The sequence below is a fragment of the Electrophorus electricus genome, chromosome 4, assembly GCF_041902795.1.
Source record: "Electrophorus electricus isolate QZ-2024a chromosome 4, ASM4190279v1, whole genome shotgun sequence".
Classification (NCBI taxonomy): Eukaryota; Metazoa; Chordata; class Actinopteri; order Gymnotiformes; family Gymnotidae; genus Electrophorus; species Electrophorus electricus.
The window spans coordinates 13112102-13138785 of record NC_137500.1 but is presented as its reverse complement, the minus strand read 5'-3'; the positions used below and the strand labels follow the sequence as shown (position 1 = coordinate 13138785).

At 40.2% G+C, this 26684-nt stretch overlaps 1 protein-coding gene across 5 annotated transcripts; it reads right to left on the bottom strand.

Moving 5' to 3' along the window:
• Positions 1–153: 153 nt before the first annotated feature.
• On the bottom strand, positions 154–25401 carry slc38a4 (solute carrier family 38 member 4). 5 transcript variants are annotated; one of them, XM_081712458.1, is made up of 17 exons: positions 25248–25388; positions 22269–22325; positions 13318–13605; positions 12967–13057; positions 12480–12595; positions 11286–11359; positions 11042–11134; positions 10663–10744; positions 10429–10511; positions 10255–10313; positions 9703–9951; positions 9404–9483; positions 9154–9254; positions 8813–8937; positions 3691–3835; positions 3304–3401; positions 154–3078 (listed from the first exon to the last, which is right to left on the bottom strand). In XM_081712458.1, the coding sequence occupies exons 3-17, from the start codon at positions 13527–13529 to the stop codon at positions 2974–2976; spliced, it is 1713 nt and encodes a 570-aa protein (XP_081568584.1). In that variant the 5' UTR covers positions 13530–13605; positions 22269–22325; positions 25248–25388; the 3' UTR covers positions 154–2973. The 5 variants fall into 5 exon arrangements, with proteins under 5 accessions (XP_081568584.1, XP_081568583.1, XP_035390155.2 ...); XM_081712457.1 differs by lacking the exon at positions 22269–22325 and having other exon boundaries at positions 25248–25401; XM_035534262.2 differs by lacking the exon at positions 22269–22325 and having other exon boundaries at positions 13417–13605; positions 25248–25401.
• Positions 25402–26684: the final 1283 nt, after the last annotated feature.

Below are 26684 nucleotides of genomic sequence, written 5' to 3'. Positions count from 1 at the left end.
AGAGATCTAACCCTTTCCTAATATGTTGTCAGCAACAGCTGCTCGTCATACCTTTCAGAACTCTCGCTGCATTCATTGCTTGAATATTATTCTCTCAGGTGAATTTTGCATGTGTAAGGAAAATCAGTATAACACCAGGACTGCACAAAGAAGTTTGTTTCTTAATAATTTTATTTCATTATATTGAAACAGCTTGATTGACACACAAAAAAACCCTGGGATATGGCAAATATAAGAATCACGAGGAGTTGATCCATAGGAGTCGGAGTCCATTGGCCAATAGTATGCCAGTGCTTCTCATGGGTTAAATGGCGGTTAAATGGCACTCAGGTAGAAGGTTGAGAAAGGTAAGTTGAGAATCATCTGTGGAGGGTGTTTTAGCTTTACGGTTTTTGCATCATCACTAGCACTGTGAAAAGTCAACTGGATGTGAGTAATAAATATAAAAAATAAAAATTGTGAAAAGACTACTGAGGTATTAGGAAAGAAAACCAACATAGGAACCCTCCAGAGATACAGCTGGACTCCCTTGGTTAAACACCTGAGGGAAAAAGTCAAGGCACAGAGCTGAAGCCTAAGAAGCATGATGCTGACGTCAGACAGTGGAAACATGGGAGCTGATAAACATGTGAGGATGACTACTGCCTGGCTTACAAAGAGTGAAAAGCTTTGAATGGCCAGTGTGTGTGAATGAGCTCCCCAGCAAGGCCAGGCCTCGCAGGTGTGTGTTCTTCAGAGAAACAGCTGCAGAACAGGAAGGTTCTTCCTGTTTAAAGCAACGTTCCATACAGACGTCCATGCTTCTTTGCCTGGCAGATATCATCATCATCATCATCATTAGCTGACAATCAGGTAACAACAACAAAAATACACTTAAGTTTTTCATTTCATTCATAAAAACAGCCATGGATGACATAATAGAAATACAACAACTTTTCAACAAATTTACAAAGCAAGCTTGAAAGAGAAAGACAGACAAAGAAAAACAAAGAACGAAAGAAACACCCAGATCTAAAACACACAATGCTAAAATTGTACTGGTAAACTCTTGAGATGCAATCCCTCAACACCCTACAATAGCCAAGTGTATCTTACAGCAGATTATTTACAAAGAATATACAACTGTCAAAAAAAAGACCATGATCCAAAACATGCAAAAAAGTATACCATTTCATTTGAAATATCCATTTGTTTATATCCAAGTAGATCAACAAAGGATCTATAAATATTGTCCACTTTGGCTGGATCGGAACGAAACATGCTCAGAGTGAAATCTGCAGTGTTTGCTTTGACACTTGTGTGTCTGGTGTCACGATGTCTGTGTTCCCAAAGTTGTAGACAAAGGGCAGATTGATACAGCAAAGCATGGCACAAACAAGAAAAGAGAGATCCAAACTTCTGGCTGATTTATAATGCCATGCAATAATGGCCAAACTGCACTTTTATTTCCTGGGAAGACTATAATAGATTAGAAATAATTAAAGAAGTCATTTGAGCAAAATTTATTTGTGATGTGGAAACCCGGGCCAAATGTGAAAAAGTGCCCTAATCCACTGAACAGTCCTGCCAGAAGTCTTATGCCAGCACGATGCTGGGAAACCGCTAGCAAATGCCTGCTGTTCCGTGAGCTTTACAGTACAGGAAAAAATGTGCCTAGTCATGTTCTGACCTCTGCTCTGTGAGCATTTAGCTTCCTACCCTGGCTTTTACTCAACAAAGCAATACCATCCACAGTGAAGACACAGGTCTGAAATACGCAACGTATCTACCGGTATCCGAGCTTCAGCGAGTGACTGATGTTTGGATTTCAGGGTTACTGGTAGCCATCTCATTTTAATTCAGTTCAGTTCAATAGTGCTTTATTGGCGTGACAAAGGTTCACATTCGTATTGCTAAAGCTTTTTATCTTTTTTTAAAATCTCATGTTATCTCTCTTGCAGAGTCAGAGCGACAGCAACAGCACCAAAGTTGGAATGACGCTGGATACTGAGGATCACCCCCAGCTTTTACAGCTGAAGATACTAAAGCCTTCTGTTTTTGTCAAGTCAGTTAAGCATGTGCAAATGTTCTTGCATAGAGGTGATCTGTAGAGCTCCGTATATGACTCAGTAAAAACAAAACGACAATACACTTGACGAGTCCTGGCTCAGCACTCTTCCAGCACATAACAGCAGTGTCCACTGCACACCACATCTGTCACAGTGAATCTGCGCATGCAGCTAGTTCTTGTTACGTTTAGAGAGGGTTCCCCCCCCCCACCAAGTGGAAAAAGAAGATTGGACCATTTCCCTCACAAAGCATATAGCCCATAAGACACTAAAACTCTGAAAGTAAAAGTGATACTACTTGATTATCAACAGGTAACTACGACTCTAGTTACATACACTTCGAAATACTATTGTTCAGTTATTTAAAAAAAAGTTAAAAACAAAAATAAAACTGGTTAAAAAAAACTTTGTTGGTAGACTAAGTGAATGATCATGTGCATAAACATACATAAAAAATGTTGAGATAATCTACAAGTGCTGATCGTACATGGAGAAAATGACCTCCCCAAGCATGGAGGGCATCTTTCCCGCAGTGAAGGCAGCCAGGTCAGACTCAGCATCCCCCTCTCTCTCCCACACACTCATCCAGATGGAGAGCACTCAGGCTCAGGACAGAGCAAACACAAGGGTAATTACTCCAGTCCTCCTCTGTGTTGTGGCTGGAGTTTCAAGTCTCCATTTACCATGTGCAACCAATATAAAAAAAACAACAACAACAACAACAACAAAAAACCTAAATGGCACACAATCATGAAGATGTGATGACAGAGAGAGCAGTGGAGTGGGAAAGACAGAGCACGAAGGCTGCACATCTGCGACTAATACTGTGTGGGACGTCTGTGAATTGACCGTCACATGGCTCAGAGTAATACTCGGTCTGTGTCTTTGGGGAGGTCACGGTGGGGTGTGGTAAGCTCTGGGTTGCTTAGTGACCACCGCCGGACCCGGGGGGGTTGTGGATCCAGTCGAGGATGATGAGGGACAGGCTGCCAAACATAAAGATGACGCCCACCACTAGGAAGATGGCTGCCTGCAGATGGGAAGGAAGGTTTGACGTGAGCAACGAAGTTGCAAAGCCATGCAACAAAGTGGAGAGAGTCTAATTGAGAACGCCCGCGCCGTACTGCGTTACGGGATGATGTTAATGCCATCACCATACTGTGTTACAGGACGATAATATTAACAGCAGTTGGAAATAACAGCACAAATCAATTGAGGTTGTGTAGACTGAAGCCAAGTAATAAAGTGCACTTACTGATATCTTCTGGGGGGACCTGAGTGGTATGCTCTTCACCAGACGCAGGTAGAAGGCCGCAGGCAGGATGAAGATCAACAGGGTGGCAGCGGAGGAACCTATGGGAGAAAGAGGTGGAACACAGAGGAGATGAGAACCCACCAAGCTTCGATCATGGTTAGATCGCAGATCAATCTTCATTTTCACTGGTCATTTCTCACATTTCCTTATACTGTATGAACTGTGGAAAATCTTTCATATTAAACTATGAGCCATTTAGTACTATGGTTTTAATGGTGATGTTTGTGTTGTGTGTTGTAAGAAGCCATTGACAGTAGATGTGAAGATAGTCCACGTGTGACTGCCATTTTTACAAGTGTTCACTCACAGGAGGACATCATGACTCACCTATAAAACCAAAAATGTCTCTGATTGTCGGGACAAAGATAACGAGAAGATTGTTGAAGGCCAAGATGGCTGCAGCAATGAGGATGTGTCTGAACCAGCTGAATTCTCGCCCAGCAAAGAGCAACGTGGTGATGGATGAGCGAATCTATACGCACACCAAGACACACACAAAAACCAAGTGTAACGTTTTAAAATAATTTTTGTCTGTGATGCTGTGTCTTGCTTCATAAATTTTACAATAGGTTAAATGATAAAAGATTTTGACTACTTTCTCTGTTCTACAAAAATGCAAACTTTTAATACAGACACAGAACCCGTATATTTTTAATAACGGCGTGTGCACGCACGCACGCACGCACACACACACACAAATAAGGTGGCAGTGGTGTGTATGCACAATGGGGGTTGAATAGTTCTCTCTGTAGGAACTTTGTAGGATATTGTGGTTAACTTAAAACAAATGAATAATAACCGTTTCATTAATTAAAACTGAGCATTGATCTTAATTCCAATAAAGAAATGTGGCTGGAGAAAGCAAAAGTTATGAAAGCAATAAGATCATTGTTTTTTATTATTATTTTAAGCAGGGTAATGGGCTCTACTGGGTTCTAAGAAGTGGGCAACCTTCTTGAACCAGCAGTAGGCTAGCAGAAACTGTAACTTGGAATGTGGCCTGAGCTCACCTCTGCCTCACACACATATGCATGAATGCACGCAACCCCCCCCCCCCCAAACAGTGTAAATACTTAAAGACAAACATGTAAATACAGGAACAGGTGGATGAGAATGCAGGTAATTAGCTGAAGCTGTCACAGGATCGGGGCTTTATCGGCTTAGACTTCAGGCTTGGGAAAGGCAGTGGACTGGGGGAAAGTTCAACAGTGAGAGGGTGAAGAACAGGACACAGGGTGGGGGTTGGTGCCCTGCATTAACCTGCTGTGCCTTCATCTTGTGAAACGGCATGAGAGAGTTGCATCAGCCAGCTCACAGGAGGTGTGGCAGAGTCTCACCCACACCACCTCATATGACTTATGTCTCTGTGAGTTATGTGAAGAGGCTGATTGAACTATGTATTATTTAGGGAGTGAGCAGCTTTAGATAATACAAAATAAAGTGAAACAAAATATGAAATAAAGTGGAGCAGAAAATATTAAAATTTGCCAGGTCTTTTCAAAACATTATTTGCAAATAGGCTTTCTCTAATTCCACCACCGCTTATAAGGCAATGATAATGGAGTACAAGCATCTCTATAATCTGTATAATCTTACAAGTGAGTAGGTTTTTGAGTAAGTAGGTTCATAATCACCAGGTAACAGAGTAGTTATTAAATAAATCCTCCCATGCATGAATAATAGCAGAAAAATAAGTAAAGACCACTTTATAAAACAACCTTTTAAAGTTTTTATAAAGTTTTTTATAATTAAAGGTTTTCTGATAGACACAATGTAATTGTGCTATTTGAATGGGCCACAGTAAACATGCGCTTCACTTAACAAGGAGAAATCATGCAGTGATAATCCAATCTGAAACAAATTTTATTCAAATTAAAAATGAATAAAAAAAAAAAAATCTGTTATTTAGTTTAAGATCCTAAGATTCACATTCTTAAGTGTACTCATCTACTGAAAAATCTCTGGCAAAGTGCACTTTTTCTGTCTCCTCCTGCTAGGCGTTAGGGCTGGATTTACGGTAGGGTGATACTAGTGGGTACTCTTTGAACAGGCTCTTACATAAAGGAACTTTTGCTGGTTGCTACCTGGGTGTGACATTTTGGTTCCCCAGCACTAATGGATGAAATAATTCAGCACTCTAGTGAGCTGTGAGGGAGGGAGCGTGACATTCACCCAGTGGCCCTCTGCGCTCTGCCCCTTACCACGGTAGCGGGCCACTGCGCCGAACCACAGGCTGGCAGTGAGAGTACAGCAAACTGCTGGGACAATTAGTTTTGGAGTCAGTGTGACTGTCCTTCCCACTAGAACTACAGAGTTTTAAACACCATAAGGAATTTGCTTTCTATATAATGTTCTGACATCCTTGTCTGTCAGCAGGACCTTTTCCACTGCTAGCCTTGCAGGCTGTCAGACTCAATCTACTGCCATAGTAATTACGCATGCATGCTCTGAGGGCACAGAGTTAGCATACTTTTGGAAAACGGCCCATACGGACCTCCAAGTCATAGATTGAACTTCCACTACATTTGGAAATCCTCACTGACACTACTCACAGCAAAGTGGCCTCCTGGAAATTGTGCAACTCAATCTTACTTTTGCAATAGTAATGGGCCTTCAAATATACTAATCACACATTTCTAGATAAAATGTAGCATTATAGCAATCTATATTTAGTACAAAGTGCGTGTGTTAAGAAAATCGTCACTGGGACAAGTGGAAGGAATCATGTCTGTATTGGAATTAGAGAATATAGTTCAGCACATTATACATATAATTAGCCCATGACTACAAAACACACAGCAGCATGTGATTTATGCAAAAGTTATGCTGACTAATCAAGTCATCACAAGAGTCAAGTTGTGTGATAAACTAAACTTATGCCTCAGGTCACGTGTGTTTGGAATGGAAATGGAATGGAAAAAGCCCAGTAGATGAACCTGTTCTGACAAATGATAATATAAAAAGGTTTAAATCACACGGCATTACTGTAACTAAGCCAAGGTCTCTGCAGCCCAGAGACAAAGCAAATATAATCTCTCTCTCTCTCTCCCTCTCTCTCTGTCTCTCAAGAGCTGTGACCTTTTAGAAATGTTAAGGGCAAGGAATGCCAGAACACAAAATGCCTCGTATATCCTCCAGTCCTGCTGCCAATGTTCAAATGGCCTCTCTGAACCGTCTTTCTGACATACTACACTACAAACAGAGAGCCAACTTTCAGAACTATACGATACAAGAATTCAAGTGAAAAAAAAGAAAGAAATGAACACACCAGAAAACAGAAAGACTCTCCAGTTAGTTCAAGCCAATTGAGGTCATTACTTGAAGTCCCTCCAGTGGCAGATGAGTGGAACTGCATTGTCTGATTCTGCCCAAGGTCATGCTCTCCGCACAAGCTCTGTACAGTGGAATATTCCATCCACCCCCACCCTCTCAATCTTCCCTCACCTCAAGTATCTCCATGTGTATATGTGTATCAAGTAATATGTGATCACACCCTGTGTTTATCTAGCTAAAGAAGACAAGCGCGATTTTGTGTATGTGAAATCAGCTCGTGATATATACATTTAAAAGAAGCTATTTGGTGCCAGAGCTGAATTGTAACCTGCCTAAATTATTCTTCCCTACATTAAATATTCAGTCGTAAGGGTTACGCTTTTAGACAACAGCTCCACCAAGTGGACTGTTTAATGTTTCACAGCTTTGCCTGTGAAGAGAACTCTGGGGAAATGACAAACACAACAGACAGTCAGCCAGCAAGTCAGATACACAAACAAAAAGAGTTTGCTTAACGAACTGTGAACAGGTCTGAGAAGGGCTAATACATAGGTTTCCTGGCAGCTAAAGAATAACCCATTAATCAAAACCAAAAACAATCTCTTAACTTCAAGAAATTCAGATAGTAAAATGCCCCAGACACGACTCCTAACTAATATACACCAAACAATTTTAAAGTCCCTTCTACACCAAGAATAAGCTATAATAAACCTTTAGACACATGTTGCTTCAGCTAAGCAAGATGAACATAAAAACCTTTCCGACAAGAGGTGTGAAAAAAAAAACAGGAAAATGTGAGCACGTGTAAAAATGTCCCGTAGCCAAGAAGGGCCAAAGCTACAAGGCACACTTCTAATGTGCTCATTAGAGGCGCCCATGGAGGACCCCAATATAGCTGCATCCATTTAGGGCCCTACTGCAGATCTCACTCTTGTTGCCTTTGCTCACCCTTGCCAGGGAAGATGCGTGGCACCATGTGGCAGCGACACAAATCGTGGGGTGTGTGCCAAAAAATGCGTGGATGTGCCATGGAACCTCATATCTGATGCATCTCATAGGGAGTCCCGGGAAGTTGGACGCAAGCTGGAGCAGTGAGGGGTGGAGCAGCGAGAGGTTGCGCGGTAAAGGGGTGGAGCAGCGAGAGGTTGAGCGGTAAAGGGGTGGAGCAGCGAGAGGTTGAGCGGTAAAGGGGTGGAGCAGCGAGAGGTTGACTTGTCAAAAGAGACTAATTCCACTGAGGATTTTTCAGGTTGCTACTATTTAGTGACCTCATGAAGGAACAGCGTGTGCTTTTGGACAGCACTTAACAGGCTGGCCACGGAGTTTGAGAAAACAGTAGAACGCCCAGAGTACTGCCGGGCAGTACTGAATAGCACATTCACAACCAACAACCCAAAAATTAGATCGCTTGACTTGTAGCCTATTTCAATGTGCTCAGCACTCAGCACAATTCAGTGCAGTACTTTTCCTGTTGTGTAAATGTTTGCATGTGTGTGCACACAGTAAAATGGTGATAAAAGGTTGTTATGACTGCAAGATAGCATTGATTTTATCTCATCATCACATCTCATTAAACATCAACTGAGCTCAGATTTTCTTTACTCTGTATAACTGATAAAGTGTTGTTTAACAAATTCAGATAATTTGGACAAAGAAATTGCTGCTTAAAACAAATATGTTGACACACACTAATATGGAACATTCTCAGAACCCTACACAACATTATATGATGGTTCTCAAAATATTAAGGGGGAAATACTCAATTTTAAAAGAGCATAATTTTAAAGGAATCCTTTTAATTTTATATTTCCTTGATAAATGGTAGCTCATTATGGTTAAATACTGTTTGCAACGTTATTAGAATGTCCCTTTCAGTATTTTTTTTTTGTTGTAAAACTGGATAGCAAAAAACATTCCCAGAACATTTGACCTATAACATCACAGAAATGTTTTAAGGAATGTTCTGATAACCAAGAAAAAAAAAAAAAAATTCCACAAACAGAAGAAAACTGGACACAGCGAAAGTTTACAGAACAATATTTTTCAATGTTTCCATAACCTAAAAGGAACATTAGGGGAATGATCTTGGAACATAAAACTGTAACTGGGAATACACAATGCTCTTATATGTTGCTATGAATCCCATTGTTTGTGTGTGTGTGTGTGGGGTACTCACAGGGAAGAGGACAATGGGAACAGTGAGTGTCACAGAAGTCAGAACAGCTAGACGCACCATCAGCAGCATGGTGTCAAACTTGTACACCTTGATGAATGTGTGCAGTAACTCGGCCTCCACGTTATCTGAGTGCCACAGTGGATGTGTTAGAGGACTGGGAATGGAAACTCAGCACAGCATCAACATGCAGCTCCTGTCTAATTTGCCTGTAGTTTGGTGTTTTTGGACGTGAAGCCCTTAAACATTTGGACATTAAACATTTTGATAAAGGAGATTAGCATGGCATTTAGAAGTGTGCTGACTATGTGAATGTTTCTGTCTGTGCAGGTGAAGGAATATACCATAGAATGTGAGGTAGCCAAACAGCGCTGACAGCATGTACATTATAACCATAGCCAGGATCGACAAGTTGGATACATTCTGCATCTTCTTCTGACTGCGACTGTAATGTGTAACAAAAACACGTGTAACAGGTGTACACCATGTAACACAACAGTTAACAACAAAACAAACACTAAACTGACAAATCGATGAATTATATTTTTTATTGTGTACTTTTTTGCTGGAAAGATGGGAAACTATTCTACTCACTCCTTCAGTTCACTGAATATGGGAAGGACCTCTGGGTGACACACAAACGCAAAAGCCAGAATAGGAATAGTGTATGCAGTCTAGAGGAAAAGACCATGACAGAACCCATTCACTTTAACAATTCAAGTTATATAATTTAAGAGTTCGTTTTAATAGTTTGCTGCTACACTAGAACTAAGCTACTTCACCACGCACCTTTAGTAAATGCAAATGTTTCAGTTAGTATAAGTGTTATCATCTAACTTGGACATGTATACATCTCACACCTCACATTCTAAGCACATACCCATTGCTCTCACCTGCGAGTTGAACACAAAGTATTTGGGCGTGCATACGTCCTCATAGTCATCCGGGTGGGACATGTAGTTGTCCCCAGAGACGTGGGTGGCAGCGGCAGGTGGGTAGGGGTCCAAGTGAGCACCGATCAGAGTGGAGCCATTGTGGAGCGCGTATGGCCCCAGCAGCTCTGACCCGTTCAGGCTCATGTTAGATGCGTGGTGGAAAAAGAATGGCAGAGGACATGGAAGCTGAGTCTTCTTATAAATTAACTAAGAGTCATGGAGGAAATGATGGAGAGAGAGAGAGAGAGAGAGAGAGAGAGAGAGAGAAAGAGAGAGAGGGGTTGATACAGAACCCTAAGTAATAGCGGATCCACAACCATCCGACTGACACAGTTAATGTTGTTGGATAGCTTGACTCGACTAACATTTTGAATGCTCACCTGTAACAGATTTGCACTGGAGCACGACTATTGAATCTCTGCTGCACTTTGTGTTTTCTATCAACTGTAAAGCCACCTTGAGCTATATATAAAGCTATATAAATTAAAAAAAGAGCAAAGGAACACTTACCACCCCCACAAAGAAGACCATACATGAGAGGGAAAACCCGCTGGTGTAGCCCAGGTAGCCTGCACAAGAGTATAAGAAATGTAAGACACAAATACAAACACAATAAATTCACACAATCATATACCTCAGAAAAACATGAACACAAGCACACACACACATATACACACGCCTTACCAAGGTTTTTGAGCAGGGACAGAGGTAGGATAATTCCTACAGACACAAACACCACCAGGTAATTACCATTCAGGTACCACTCACTGCAGAGGAGCCAGAGAGCAGAGATGTCAAAACCCCCCCCCCATACAATCACATGAACTAATCAAACTTGCACTCATTAGGGACCAATTAAATGTCATTAAAAGAATGGCAAACAAATGCATGCCCTCACACTCAGCATGCTGCACTTACCCAGAGTTCTCCTCTAGCCCTAGAAAGGTTCGGATAACCTCAGGAAGCTCGTATTTCACTATGAACAGGTAGCTGGACATGGCTGAACAGAGACAATTCATTCAATCACAACCTGCTCCCATGGGACAGTTCAACTGTCTCCACCACACTCCCACCTTCTGCATCCATCAGTACTGGAAGAGGTCAATTCAACAGCATGTGAGTATTCATAGGAGCTAATTATTACTACACGCTGACACATGGGGTCACAGGATGAGCAGGGTACATACACAGAAGCAATTTGTCTCCCAGTACAAAACACCACATGCACACACACACACGTACACACCCCTTAAATAAGAGTAAAAGCTATCCCTACATATTTGCCAGTTCTCCTCACCTCCTATATTCTGCAGGATTATGGATCCAAATGCTGTTATTTTCCCTGGCCAGCCAAATGCCCTTTCACCCAACTTCTCATAGATTAGGGAACCTGACAACGAGAGGAGAATATATACACACACATACATGCATACATACATACAGAGGCTACAGTACTATTTATAAACTCTTTGCATTGCACATACGTGCGTGCCAAACCCACTCCCCCTGCCTCCAGAAGAGTAAATCACTGAGATGCTTACCTCCTTCTTTAGCTGTTACCAGTAGCAGATGAATGGAATAGAGTGACAGAATAGATACGCCCAAAAGGAGAACACTGCAAAGCAAAGCCACAACATGTTCAGGCAATATTTACTGTTTATGAGAACATGTACCTGTCATTTTTCATGCTGCAAAGTGCCTAGTGCACTCTGGGTTTCCTCCCGGCTTTTCTCGAGAATTCTGAAGACGACTGAAAATTTCCCCTGGTGTCTGGGTCCGTGTCTCAAAAGAACGAGTCACAGTCTGTGAGGTGACACACAATGGACCAAGGCGTTACGGGTTCATCAGTCTGCCGTTAGTCCTCCCTACACTCCACATACTGTATATTGTCTAACAGGGCAAACAGAGCAGGTACATGTAAATCTAGCTACCAGAAACAGCCTGTCTATGTCTCCATTTAGACCCTGTCAACTTTCATGTCCCACCACTGTGTCCCAAAACTGTGTCCCACCTGTCACAGTATGAGAGTGTGCAGGAGCAAGAAAAACAGAGAGAGAGCATGAAAGAGGAATAAAGAGATCAAGGAGCGATAAAGGGAATCCTCCGAATCTGGTCGTCACAGCTCGAACTGCTGATGGGTCATCGGACACTGGCCACCTGTAGTCCCAGTGTCACAGAAATAGCGCCTGCCGTGAGAGGCCAGAGCTGAGTGGCCGATGTGGGACTGAACACTGATCTGTGCACGATGACGCAAGACCTGAGAAAGATGCGCTCTTCATCCTCACGCTATGGGCAGAATTTGAGGTCAGAGAGGCTGAGCTGTTCAGCTGCCCACTGTCACTCAGCTGGGCCGGGGTCACTACGTCCAAACAAAAGAAAACGACCTCCAGTCATCTTAACTTATTCTTTTTACTTCAGTCTCTTTCTACTCTTCTGTCTCTTCTTCTCTCTCGCAGGCTCCCTCGCGCACATACATGTAGATATATTTCACTCAATGACCCTAGCCCCTCAGCAGACAGTCACAGTTTATAGAAAGAGGCCAGTGAATGGGAGTTCCACCAGCAAAAATAGCACTGGTGTCTGCCTCAGCTACATTACACATTTCACAGTAGAAACCCATCCAGCCTGCACAGCAGTGTGGGAGTTCAACCCCCAACTAGCCCACTGGGCGCTGCTCTGAAACCCCATCCAGAGCATACATATTGTGCCCGGGAGCCAGTAAGTAGCACACTTACAGAAACAGGACGATGCCAGTGTTGGCCATAGCGAAAGACAGACCCAGGATCCCACTCCCCATGATGGCATTACTGAGGTTAAAAACAGACATCCCAAAAGAAGCATGTCCTGGGTGCTGCAGGAAAGAGAGAGGGGGTGAGGGGTGGTCAAGACACAAATAGACCATCAATTCTAATAAGCAAAGTGTTGATTACAGCTGCTTTAAGTGTAATTATGCAAGTATCTGGTTGTGTACCAATTTCACAGTGGTACAGAGTGGACTCACTAGGGTTGGTTGTATTTACCACACAAAAATACTGACTGGCTGTGGTCCTGCAGTTAATCCTGTATCATCGAGTTTTTAATCTCTTCAGTAGAACAAACAACTAAATTGTGTTTGAAATATGCTTTGCCTGCAGCATATCAGAAATCATCAACTGATTACACTACTGCAAAATGAAGTTCAGCCAATTCTAGTTCTTTCTCGGCACTGAGGCATGTACTTACGTATTCTTCATGATACTCCTCAAACTTCTTCTTCATCATTCCATGGGTGAGGAACTTCTGACTCTCTTCATCCTCCTCATCCATATACTGACTGCAAAAAGGAAGTTGAAAGCGGGTGACTTTGGGAGCGAGGAGAGGCTGAACACAGAGAATTTAAGATGGACACGAAAGTCATGTGTCTAGCTACCGACAATCTGATTATAGTGCTGTGTGAGTCTCACAGGTTCTGGAAAGCATTAGGAAGGCATGACGTATACAATTAACAGCGTGGAATAAAGGCCATGGGATAAAGGCTAAACCCAAAGAGGAATAGGAAACAGGTGGGCGTGGCAGGTAGGCGTTGCTGCTGACCTGCTCATTGTGGAACGGGTAGCAGCTGGGCGTGGCGGGTAGGTGTGGCTGCTGACCTGTTTATTGTGGAATGGGTAGCAGGTAAGTGTGGCTGCTGACCTGCTCATCGTGGTCTTCTCAGAGTCCATGGGTTCAGTGAGGCGCTCATCCAGGCTGGCATTGCTGTCGTCGTCCGCCTCTGTGCTCACTTGCTTCAGTTCCATACGGTCCATGGCACACAAATAGAGGGAAAACTACAGTGCAGAGGGAGGGTCGTCTCGTAGTCCTGGCAGGGGGGAGAACCACTCACTGGGAAAGAGAACACAGGAACACCGGTCAGGGATTGCGACCCAGACCAGAGCAATTACGTGGAAAACCTTGTGCACATTTATTCCAGATGTGTTCAAAAGCATAAACTGTGGTTACATGTCGCGTTGAAAAAGCAAGCGCCAACACATGGGTGGAACTCGAAATACCAGATAAGACACGTCTATAGGCAAGTAGGAAACAGATCAAAATATAAAACTTGTATCCACATTCAGAAGGAAAAAAAAATCTAGAGTGCAGCTGCAGAGGCAGCCTCATACTTACACCAATTAAAACAGAGGGAGGCAGGCGGGGTGGTTGCCTAAAGCATGATCGCTAAAAGACAGGTAACGAAGGTAGCATTTTAAAAGTGATTTTTGAACTGTACAAATGACATGCTTCACATCCTCAAACAGAGGTCACCATGGTGTGAGGCTTTTGACAAGCTGTGATGTTGCTGTTTCTATGGCACTGTTACACTGCCAAACAGGGAAGTAATCTCAGACATTGTACAGCGATTATTTTACTGTATTTGCAACTCCTCATACAGTGTAAATTTTTATACAAAAAAGGAGCAGTCTTCCATACAGAGACTTTATACAGCATTTGAAATAGAACAGCCCCTGAGATGTCAATGCGCTGAATTTAAATTAAAAAACATCAACACTTTCTAAATCACCCAATTTTATAGCAAGTGTTTATCAGCTATTAAAATGTTATTTCTGTTTGTTGGAGGTTAGTTTACCAGAGTAGGTTTCCTGTTTGTTTCATAAATATAATTCAAGAACTTTTCTAGTATCAGAGCTTCGAGGAGTTGCTCCAGTTTTGTTGTATTTGTTGTGAATGTCTGCATACTCTTGGGTATGTGCTCAAGTAGACAACAATTTGATAGGTCACAAATACTATACTTAAATACATACAAAACAAAAAACTTTATAATGGTTATAAATAAACTACTGATTGTTATGTAATCTGACCAATCATAGGCAATTCCTGTCTCAGCTGGAGACCTATTGAGGAGACCTCAGTACTGAGGAATTTCATGACCATCTAGAAGAAAGGAAATTTTGTTCAATTATGCATGCGTGGTCTCATTCAACATGGTGGAAGACCACAAGCTCAGACCATCTCATAAGTCACTGAGGGAGGCCTGTCAAACTGCAGCACAGAGCTTATTAGCTACATACTTCAAGGGGAGGTGCAGGAATTTTCAGTGCTACGTTGGAAAGCTCCACAGTGAGAAGTGTCATCTCTGACAATACTTTAAAATAAGGATCGTTGCAAACACACTGTCAGTATTTAAAGTGTTTGAAGTGTAAGCCTTACACCTAGGGCCCTGATAAAACATTATCCAAGACTACTGATGACCTGTGCATTGAACAGAAGACACAGACTATACAGACACATTATTTTTATAATAAATAAGTATTTATTCTGGTTTGAACATTCCCAGAGATAGATAATAGTCCTAATTTCATTCTTGGATAATGGAAGGCTTTTAAAAGCTTGTGCCAGCTGAGGAAAGGAGGCAGGTGAGGCCCAACACCTGACCTGGAAGGTTTTGTGCATTTTGGGCATAATATGATTTGCTGTACCAAGGTGCATGTTATAGACTTGACTGAAATTTTGAAAACGTGAATTCAGAATTGGAAATCCTTGTTAGCAATTCTGAAAAACCATCACAACATAAAATATTATGCAACACCGTCAAGTATATTATATAACCCATAAATTCACCAGTTTGATACCCTCCACCTCACAGATTCTGTGAAGATCATTCCTGCTGACACCATTCTGAAATCTATCAAAACTCAAGCCCTGCAAGAGTAATTTGGAGTCAAAATGGTATACTGTTGGTCAACCACAAAACGTTCTCTCCTGCCCCTCAGTGCCGAAAGAGGAAAGCATTATGTAACACTTTATGAGACAGCAAATGGGACCACATTGCCAAACAGTCGTACATCAAATTACACACAACTCTCCTATTCCTCACACAAAGCTTTCTTTGATAGGACTAACGTGTGCAGCCAGGATTGTTCTGGACCAAGAGCTGAAAACTTTCCACTGAGACACTCCCTGCCCATAAGAGAGGCAGCCATGTGTTGAATAAACATCACTGGGTGAAACAAAACAATATGTGGGAGAAGTGAGGAAGGTGTGGTCAATTTGCATATGAATATACCTAGACATTGTGACACTGTATATCATTAGCACTTTGTAGTTTCCCCCCCAATTTCCGACAAATGGCAGCAGTGCATGCCTCCTCTTTTCATACTTTGTTTCTTTCAAACAAATGAACCCTGTTGCAACAAAATCAGATTCTTTAAAACTACAGAGAAACCTATATCAAAAAGGTATGTAGTTACAAGAACGAAGGTTTAGAGTCTGAACTCAGTGGCAGGTCCATGGAGTGTCAGGATTTCTCTCCAAAATAGATTTAACAAGACTTGAAAGTAAGGAATAGTTTTTAAATTAACTTTCAAAGCTGCATGGCTAATATTTGCCAGGCATTGTGTTGTGGAGCCTGTTAAACCTGTCCTGCCAGCATTGTATGGAATACGGGTAGTAAACTATCTTAAATGGCTGCAGTACAGAGCCTTTATGACAGAAGCGCGCTGGCTTTACACTTCAACTATTCTATGCAATTAACTTAATTTTTGCAATTATTTATTTGTCACTCCATAACTAGTATCACTCATAGACCTCTGAGAACACCACTTCTCCAAAAAATATGGTTAAAGCTGAGTGATTCATTTTTATATAGAAATTCCAGTGGAAGTCATTTTTCAAGCTGCATTGATTCGTTTTAACTGCACACTCAACATTCATAAGTTTTGTAATATTCTTTTATAGCCTTTTAAAGTTCATTTATCATCATTTTTCATTACAGTAGTTCTAATAGTGCTATAATTGTGCAGTTAAATTAAGTCTTTGGATTCTTGATATACAGCTGCAAGATACACTTGTAATTATGTTTGAATGTACTATGTTGACTATTGTATGTTTCTGAAATATAGTTTTACATTTTAGGAAAGCCAAAATCTTTCTAAATCCATCTTGCAGCTTAAACAATTTATCATTGTAACAAACTATTTAGCATGCCACAATCGCCTCTGTATTTCCAACTAAAATAGCTAAATACATTTTTCTGACATCAACTCACTTCAGTACAAAATAGAAATTAAACAGCACACACATGGAGAGAAGCCAAAGTTTTCAATCTGGAGACTTTCAGGGCAGGGCTGCTGAAGGGCATCTTTGTGATGCTACTGTGCTTTACAACAAGAAAAAACCCCAAAACAAAACAAAAAACTCTCTTCAATGTAAGCTCATACTAGGGGTAATATCCCCCACTCACACCCAGCTCTGACACCAACCACAAAGCCGCAAATCCCCTTGGGGCAAGAAGACACACGTTCTAACAGAACTCAGAATTAGCAAACAGCTGCACACACAAAGTCTTGGACATGAAAACAACATGGGTCTGCTGAATTCCAAATGGCTTTTAACTCAGTATCACGTGAATGTGGCAGGTTACAGTGTGAACGAAGCTGTTAAATGGCTTTTAAAAGTACTCACAATCAGGCTAGCGTTCCGTGCTGACAGGAGGAAGGAAGAAATTTGCTTATACTACCTCAGGTGAGTGGCAGCTATAAAGAGTAGAGGGAGGGCTCTTCTCAGCCAATCAGGGCTACTCTAGTGTGAGCCATTGCCTCAATGCTCCTTCCCCACCCCCACCTGCGTCATTAGACAGAGAACACACAGGATCCGAAAATATGGACAAGATAACATGCATTGCATCAGTTAATGTTTGCTCTGTTGTTCTGGGATGAGAGGGATGCGCTTTTTGTATACTCTCTCCCTCAATGCATATATTAACCACTTATCATCTTTAGGAATAACATCACAAATCTCAGAAAAAGTGTTGTTTGAGATTTAGTAAATGCGACAGTACTAACTACTTACTACTTAAAAGCTGGAGTTGGCAAATTCTATGAAATGTGTTAATGTCAAAAGAAACTAAAAGACATTGTAGCATCCACTGAAAGCAAATAGATGTGTATAGACAACTGCCACTTTTACAACCCAACAATCATTTTGAAGCTATCTGATATTGTAAAACATTACAATTTTGCAAATACCCTTACAAGCAAACAAGCAGTCTAATCACACAAGTAACTAGTGACAAACCATTTCAAATCTACACAATCCATCATATAATCTGTATGAAATAATCTCAATCCTGAGCAGTAAAATATCCAATTATCTGGTCAAATAAATTCCCTCTTACTGTTGATGCAGATGCATTTCTCATCTCAAGGAGAAAGAGCTTTCCTATGCTGAGTGTCATTCCTTATATGGAGACAGCCCTCTCCAAACCACAGGGTACAACACAGAGCCAATCACTAGCTTTGGCTCAAGGGTCAAAAACGAAGCAGTGAATTTACACTTCACCCTGTTATCATGCCAAAACTCTCACCAGGTGCCACACATGGCCCCAAAACCACACCAGACTCTGCAAACACACACGCATGTAACCTATGGCTAGCCATGCTGCCTCACTCAGAACAAAGGGGCAGATCATGAAATCTGTGAAACTGTGAGGGGAGGTGAAAGGTGAATATTAGCACACCACATTATGGCCAAAATTACATTTATTATACATACATATTGATATTACAGTTTTCTTTGGGTGCTGTCCTTAACACCTGACACTGTTCAAAAAAGAACCTGCTCTATTACATTTGAAAAAGTAACCATCTCCAAGGTCCCAGTGTGGGCACGGTGCAGAGAACGACATCTTTCATTTCACCAGAGTGGAGTCAAGCCAACACATGCAGCAGTAAAGCAAGCTCAAACATCATACCAACATGCGCATGCCGATGGAAGGTAGCTCTGATTGCTCTGCAGTCTGATTTCATAGAAGAAACAGTGTAGATAAAGCCCTACGGGCCAAAATTAGGCATAATCTATGTTTTCTTAATTTTAAATCCTTGAACAGAAAACACCACTCTGAACTAACTTTGTAAGAATAAATGGGCCTTCTCTCCAAATGAGGGTGATTTGGATAGAAGGTCACAATTTCATCTTAATTCCAAATATATGGTGAGTACACCTGTCGGTTTACAAAGAAATAACATCTCAATTCCACTTCTCTGCTCAGCATTAAAAATACACTGTGTGGTTTTAAATTAAATGAAAGCAGCATTTGAAGAACATTCTGAACCTAGTTTACAGCATTGTTATTTGTATATGGAATCAAAAGCCCATATGGAAGGACTATAGAGATTGCTCTTTAATGCTGAAGAAACTAAGAGGAGCAAGAGTAAACACCACAATCCTGAAACAAACAAAAAACCTTCAAAAAACACTGTATGCTTTAGAATCATTAGACAAAGCATGTAATGTAGCAGTGTGTGTATGAGTAGGGAGGGTATGAGTTTTGTGTGAGTGAAGATGTTTATGCTGATATCTAAAGGCCAGTTCAAAGGGTTAATAGTGTAATCCTTTCTCTGCCAGAGGATCTGGGCCTCATTTACCACTGGAGTTCACTGTAGAAGCAACTACAAACATAGAAGTGTTAACAGCATCTTAAATGATAGAGTTCAGTGTGAAACGTGATTGCTTTTGGCAAACCTGGCCCTGGTACCAACTCTCTTAACAGCCAGGTGTCTAGACTAAGAAAGGGTTACTTACTGGACATGTTTTATTACTGAGTAAATTAAAACAAAAAAGCAGCACATTACAACTTTTCACTTTTTGGACTACAAGCCAAATAGAAAAGACGAACAGACATATGTATCTTTTTTGTTCAAATAATCTTCCTGCAAATAATCCAACAAGCTGATCCCTAAGCAGCAATTAGTAATAGTAATTTAAGACATAAAGGGGGTTTTAATTCATATCCAGACTGATCCAGAGCACCCACTTTTCTCACTGTAATGCAACGTTCCACATCTGCCAAATTTCACCCTTCTTGTCCACACCTGCAGTAGGATAGTATGTGCCAACCATAAGTCAAGCTTAATTCAGTCTTCAAAAACAATAGATCAGTCCTCATCCACATAGGGAGGAATATAATTTTCAGCCATTCCCAGTAGCAGTCTAAGAATGTCTGGTTCTGTCTTGTGACCATAAAAAGAAACAAATTGTGTAAAATTTTAATTGTGTAAATTAAACTTTTATGACTATGAGTAAATGACAAAGCACTTTTGTAAGTCACTGTGGATAAGTGCATCTACTAAATACCATAAATGTAAATGTAATTGACTCCATAGTAAACACAAGCTTCTGTGCGGCACCTAATGGTGGCCATTTATCAGGGACTCCAGAGAAAGGGGCAGCAGGGCCTCATGTTAGGAACCAAATTGGCAGGCAACAAGAGAACATACTGGGAGTCAAGCTCAACTCAGGTGCCAGTCGCTACAGATCACAGTCACACGCTCACTAAGCAAACCAATTGGGGTGGATCTCAGAACATGAAGCCTTACATACATTAAGGGACCATGAATGTAATGTTCATTAAAACTAGACTGGTTAAAAACAGCAGAGTGTACTCATAACCAGGTAGTACTCTTTTTTTTGTGGACTCTCACATTCTCTAAACACCAATAACAAGACCCGTCTCCACTGCTTTGAGCTAAGGCTTTCAGACATTTTACACATAAAATGTTACTACTATTCTGGCATAGGTGTGAGTATCCAAAAAAAACAAACAAAAAAAACCCCAAAAAAACCTGAAGTGATCTCTGGGGCTATTATTTAAAGGGTTGAGTGCCAAAACCCATAACTTAATTATAAACCCTATTAAAATCCTTATTTTACGATTTGTGATAGAGGTGATGAAAAGATGCTCCCATTGCACACTTGTTACAAGTCCCTACATGTTAGCTGGCATCTCTCTGCAGTCTACAAGCAAATACTGCTTGATGCAGCAGCTTTGACTGAGCTCAGATAACACATTGCACATAGTTAAACACTGTCTCCTCCCTAGGCTAAATGGATGGGTTTAATGGTCCAGTAGGAGTTTACATTTTTGCTTAACATATGTTCTCTGAGGAAACAATAAAGGACAACAGTAACATTTGAAGGTCATTGGTACTGTTCTTTAATAGGACCCAATGATTTTCTTAGAAAATAAAAACGGAAATAAAATGCATAATTTGGTGTGCAAACTTTGTTACCAAACTTATGATTATTAAATATCTAAAATGATCACAACAGCTTTAGAAGTGACAAATATGTTAATCGAAACAGAAGCAGCAAGCATAATTTTTAGTCCTATATTTAAAGAAATTGAAGTGCATAAAATAATACATAGCAGGGCCTGGTTACTGGCACAGTCACAAGTTGTTAGGATAAATGTTAGTTCAAATAGTCTAACAGGTGTGTAGAGAGCAAGTGTCTCCAAGACTGGAACAGGTTGCTCTACAGGTGACATTGTTGATTTCATGACTGTGGGATACTGGCTTCAGAAAAGTCCAGCTATACAGATACCTTATCAGACAAGTTGTTAATAGCAAATATGAGTCAAGAAATACTGTAAAAACACACATCAGCAGTAAAAAAAAAAGTACCAGAAAAAAGGATATTAACACTAAATTTGAATTGTGAAAAGAGAGGAACTTTTCCTCAGGGTTGGCATGCATAGGACTGCAAGAGCTCTGGCCATGAACTTATTGGACTTTATTGATTTGCTTCTCTTTTGGAGGATCAGTGACACAGCAACAGGTTAAACTCACAGATGGCTCTTCTATAAAATACCACAATGGAACTAAAATACAGAACAGACACTAGTATCTTACACAAACCTTTAATGAAAACAATTAATGTAATGTTAATAATATTACAGTATATTAATTGCAGCCATGCAACCCTCTATTGGTCTTTTAATCTTAGCCATCACAGTGTGCTTACTGTTCAGAAAAAAATAAGTGTCCATATGAAAATACATTTCTCTGACCATGCCATGAGTAAGATGTCACCATAATCATAATAAGACCACAGTTCACCTGTACTGCAGAGCTACAAAACCAAAAGCAAATAAGTACAAATCGGTGTCATAATTTATAGGTGTTTGTTTGAACATTGTTAAATTAATCTAAATTTTCAGTAGAAATTATAGATTAGAAATTATGCAGCTACTGAACTTAACATAGTATAGCATATAGTATTGTAGACACTGCATACACCAGCAAACCTAACATATGAGTAGTGTGAGCAGGAATTATTAGGGGAGACATGTCACAAAACCCCAACCCCCACCCACTACACATATGAAGTTGGATGACCTTGTTTGTTACATACACCAAGCTTTGAACCATGTTTGCTCTGTTATTAATAAAACCTTGAACTACATGCCTAAACAACCACAAACCAGGCCTGCATTTCCCAAAAATCTCTGCAGTCCACTCAATAGAATTACATGGCAGAGATAAGTCAAAGCATCACACTTGCTCACATTATTTAATAACCGATATATATTCATTTCTGTTAACCAGAAAAAACACAGGACTGAGAGTGGCAGACTTCATGATTAACTAGGGCCTAATTTGTAAAAATGTAAAAATCAATAATGTTAAATATAACTTATTAAAACACTAATTAAGCTCTGACAAATACTTCTGAGCTAACAGTTTTAAGTAGATCAGTATTTGATGACTCACCCCTGTCACGTTAACTGCATCTACCATCTGGTCTACACTGAAGTTCATCTGAAAGACCTGAGAAACAGAAAAGGACCTTCCTAATAAGATGCTGCTACGGAAATGCAACTGAAACAAAAAAATAAATATTATTTCAGTACTGAAAGCTGGTTCCAGCAAAACTCGGGTTGCCAATTTGAATGTTAGTCTATTTCTTGAAGATCAGGCATGAGTCTGGCTCATTTCTGTACCAGCTAAAGATCAGAACTTTGCAGACAAACACATTCCCAAAATTCACTTGAATTAACCCTTCTGGAGCGGTCTGTGTCATGGTTAAGTGTAGAGAGGTAACCTCCTCCTACTTCCCTAATGGTGCCTGAGGTCTGGGGTGTGCTGACATGAATGTGGAATATGTACAACATAACCATTTCTGCATTAAGGCTACATTTAGACAGCAAGCGGTAATACTTTATATGGATTTTAATAGCATTCTTATATTTAAAGATTGACTGTTGGTTGGAATAGCAAAAACAGTTTTACAGAATGTGTTTTTAGCTTGTATTTTGAGATAAAGATGAAATACACATTGGATATGTGAAAGCCATTAGATATACATTTCTACCTATATATAGCTTTACACACTATACCCCTACCCAATCGGTGACTAAATATTTCATGATGGTCTGTGGGTTTGGATGAGCTTGGGTAAACTGACACTCACTGAATCCAACCAAAGGTTTGGCCCACTTTATGGAGGCCACTTAACGACAATTACTGAGAGCTCTGGGTGAAAGTATGGATATGATGATGCCACAAGACAATGTACATGAGCAATTACTAGTATCTTTTAGCGACTTGCTATTACTGATCTAAAAATTGGCTGGATTTAGCAAATCTTAGAATACACAAGGGCACTTTATGAATAAAGCCCAGGACCCCTTCCATGGGTTATCTGATGCACATATACAGCGCACCATCACTGATTGGCTCGCTCAGAGCTCATCTTAGAAAGTGTGAAAAATGTATGATCTGTATTTGTGTGGTTGTTTTTGGCAATCACTTGAATAGAGAAACCTGTAGCCAGAGCACCCTTTCCAGATGTCTTGTCACCCAAGGGTGTTCTCAAAAGGCAAGGCTGTACTTGAAGATGACAGGTTCTTCAGCTTGTTTGTGCCTATAACTCTTTCTCTGAGGTTTCCTTAAAGAACACAATATCTTGCGGCAATGTTTATTCACAGATTCACAGTTAGATAACACGGAATGGCAGAAATACCAGTTCCAGCAATTCGTCAAGATTGAATCTACTTTATTTAGTGAATAAGGATCTGAAAGAGCAACCTTGTTAAAATGTAGTGGTGCCATTTGTGAAAACCAATTGTACTATTGCAGTTTTATCCTTGTTAACATTTCCAAATTACAGTGGAAGACAAAAGGTCTAAGAAACCCTTCAGGAGTGGAAATTTGGTTTAACATTTAAACAGATACACCACAAAAATATAAAGGAAAAAAACAAAACAAAAAAAACCCCTTCAAACTAAACTCCGATTAATTTATAACTAGGGAGGTGAACAAATTCAAATGAATATAATCGAAACGTATCGACAACTCATTTAATATTAATGTTACTGACATGACGTCAGCTACAGTGAGAATCCATGAGAGAAATGCTAACCAGTGGGTGGGTCTTATACTTTCACTGTTATTCCCTGAATGTTCCAGACTGTCCAAAGTTACTACAGTATCAGCTACCAGAAAATATTTAACTTAAGCTAATTTCGTTTCTGAGAAACTAGAGACGAATTTTACATTGAAATAGCCTTAATTGTATAATGGCCATTAGGCTAAATTATTGTGGATAAGCTGTGTCACACGTATGTGGCGAGGAAAAAAAAAACCAAGGAGAAAACATTTGAAATGGTACAATCCTCGTCAGAAAATCCAGTGTTTTTCACCAGCATAGTTTTAAAGTACACCTGCACAATACAACGCACTACAACAAAAAGCTAATTCATACTCTTATTAAGCAACCAGACGTATTTACTGACCAATGCATAGACAGACAGTACGATTCTCGCGGGCGAATCTACAAAAATAGCCCCACCCCCACCTTTCTGAAGCTCGCGACATGTATAAACCTGCTTTAATGCATTAAAAGTGATTAAAACAATTCACACACGCAAGGTACGGATTCAGCGTTTTAGTGATGATCAGTATTTTCTCCACAGAAGTAAAATCAAACCTTTTATCCCTAAAATGCCCCTAGCCCTAGGTAGCCTACACTTTCTTTTACAATTTTTAATATTTTTTATATATATATTATATATATATATATATATATATATATATATATATATAAAAATTTTCCCCCTGGCCATTGTTACTTTCTGCAAATCCATTTTTTTCAATGTACATGTAGGCAATAAAACATGGGGTAGCTTTGTTTGGGCAACTAATGCATAAATGATTCACAGATGTAACGAGGTAAAACATTTCAGAGCTGCCACGCGCGCTGTAATATACAATGCTTTGTGTCTTACATGTACGAAGACAAAATGTCAAAATGTTATAAAATAAAAATTAAACCAGCGACAGCATTCGACCTCCTTTTAGCCCGAATGCTGCACGCTTATACATAGTCTATTTACATAAGTTATGAGAAGTGTTTGCATTTAGGAACACTAGAACGTAGTCTACTCTACCTCCTGCGGGGTTACACCCCTGAGTAATTTAGACAGATAAGGTTATTTTCTTCAACGGCTACTTTTATAGATAATTTGCCAGTTACAAGTAATTGAAATGAACTTACTTCGTTAAAACCCAACTGTTGTATTTCACAGGACAACCTATATATTTCAAGTTATATATTATTTTGACCTGTGTGGGTAATGCTGGGCTGCAGTAAATTGAGTCACTTTTTTTTTGCATGCATCTGCTGAGGTAGCACAGAGATATAACTACGTCTCCTGACATTTGAATAAACTGTTGTTTGTGACTACCCACCTGATTCGTCGGTAAATTACTCCAAATCTCTCAGAAGCGATAGGAAGAGGCGGACGTCTGATACTGGGTCCTCCAGCCCATACCCATTTAACGGAGACGCGACCGTGGAAATTTCCACCATGTGATGGTAACCCCCTCGAGCATCAGATTACACCATAAAGACAGGGGGCACTTGACGGGACCGTTTGCATAGTGGTCGCCTGTGGGAGCTTGTCTATCATGACAGAAGAAATGTAATGGGAGAGGTGACTGACTATGTAGTGTCTTCGTTAGCTTCTTGCTACTAAATGTTCGAATTGTGTTTTCATATTGGCTATCAGTGTTAATTGTTAACTGATGGCCTTCAGTGGAGTACGCGTTTGGCCTATCGTAAGTTATCTTTATTGTAACACAGCTGACAAAATGCAGAAGTTTGTTATTTTGTTTTTTGCAATACCGTTATCATGTAAGAAGTTCCCTCCTAAGCATAAGCCTCTGGTAGCCTAACAAATACAGCATAGCCAGAGCGCATTTTCCCATAGACTACAATGTAAAGTAAATAACAATCTGGCTCTTTTAATATATGGTTAGATATGAAAACTGGCCTTTAAAGTAAAGGACCAGAGTATTTATGGAACCTATATGTGCCTTCCTTTGTGATAGCATTAAGTTTATTCTGTGGCTTTGCTCACATAAAACTTTGTCTCTGCACCCTCCATTACAAAAGCTCATAGTTCTTAAGTTTGTGAATTACAACCCTTCCATATTTTTTTTTCTAATTTGATCACCATTTAAGTCAAATTTATTGAAAATTCTTCTTGGAGACATCTTGCTCTGTAAATGCTATACTATAAGGTAATTTAAGTGGGGGGAAAAAAAGTGACCTTTTCATTTATTGTTACATACCTGCTCTACTGACATTTGGCATGACATAGCAGCATGCAATATTTTGGCTCAGTAATTTTATTTGTGGATGAGGTTTCATTTGGCAGATTAGCTATGTCGTCCTAGTTCACAAAAGTAGACTTTCATCCCTGGGGCATGAAAACCGACAGGGATTGGGCTATGGTCCTGAATAATTTCTTATGAGATATGCTCCTCATTTCAATGACATTGGTGCATGTATCCACTTGTTCTATGAGGCATTTAAGTAGTGTAGGAGCTTCAGTACTGTTCTTGTGGAGCCTTATGGTGCTATTGCACACTGAACGTTACATTGTACATACAGCCATAAACAAAATGATCTACAGTGACTACAGTGAAAAAACACATTTTTATATTGTTCCTAGAAATTCTGGCACAATGTATTCTGAGATGTTACATGCACATCACACCTCTTCTTAACAGCTCTGACTTATGGTGGTTTATTTACAAAGAATTTTGTATATCTTAAATATTCTTTTTTTTTTTTTGTTCCAGGATTTGTTTAGATACATTTGTCATAATTTTCCTGTTTCC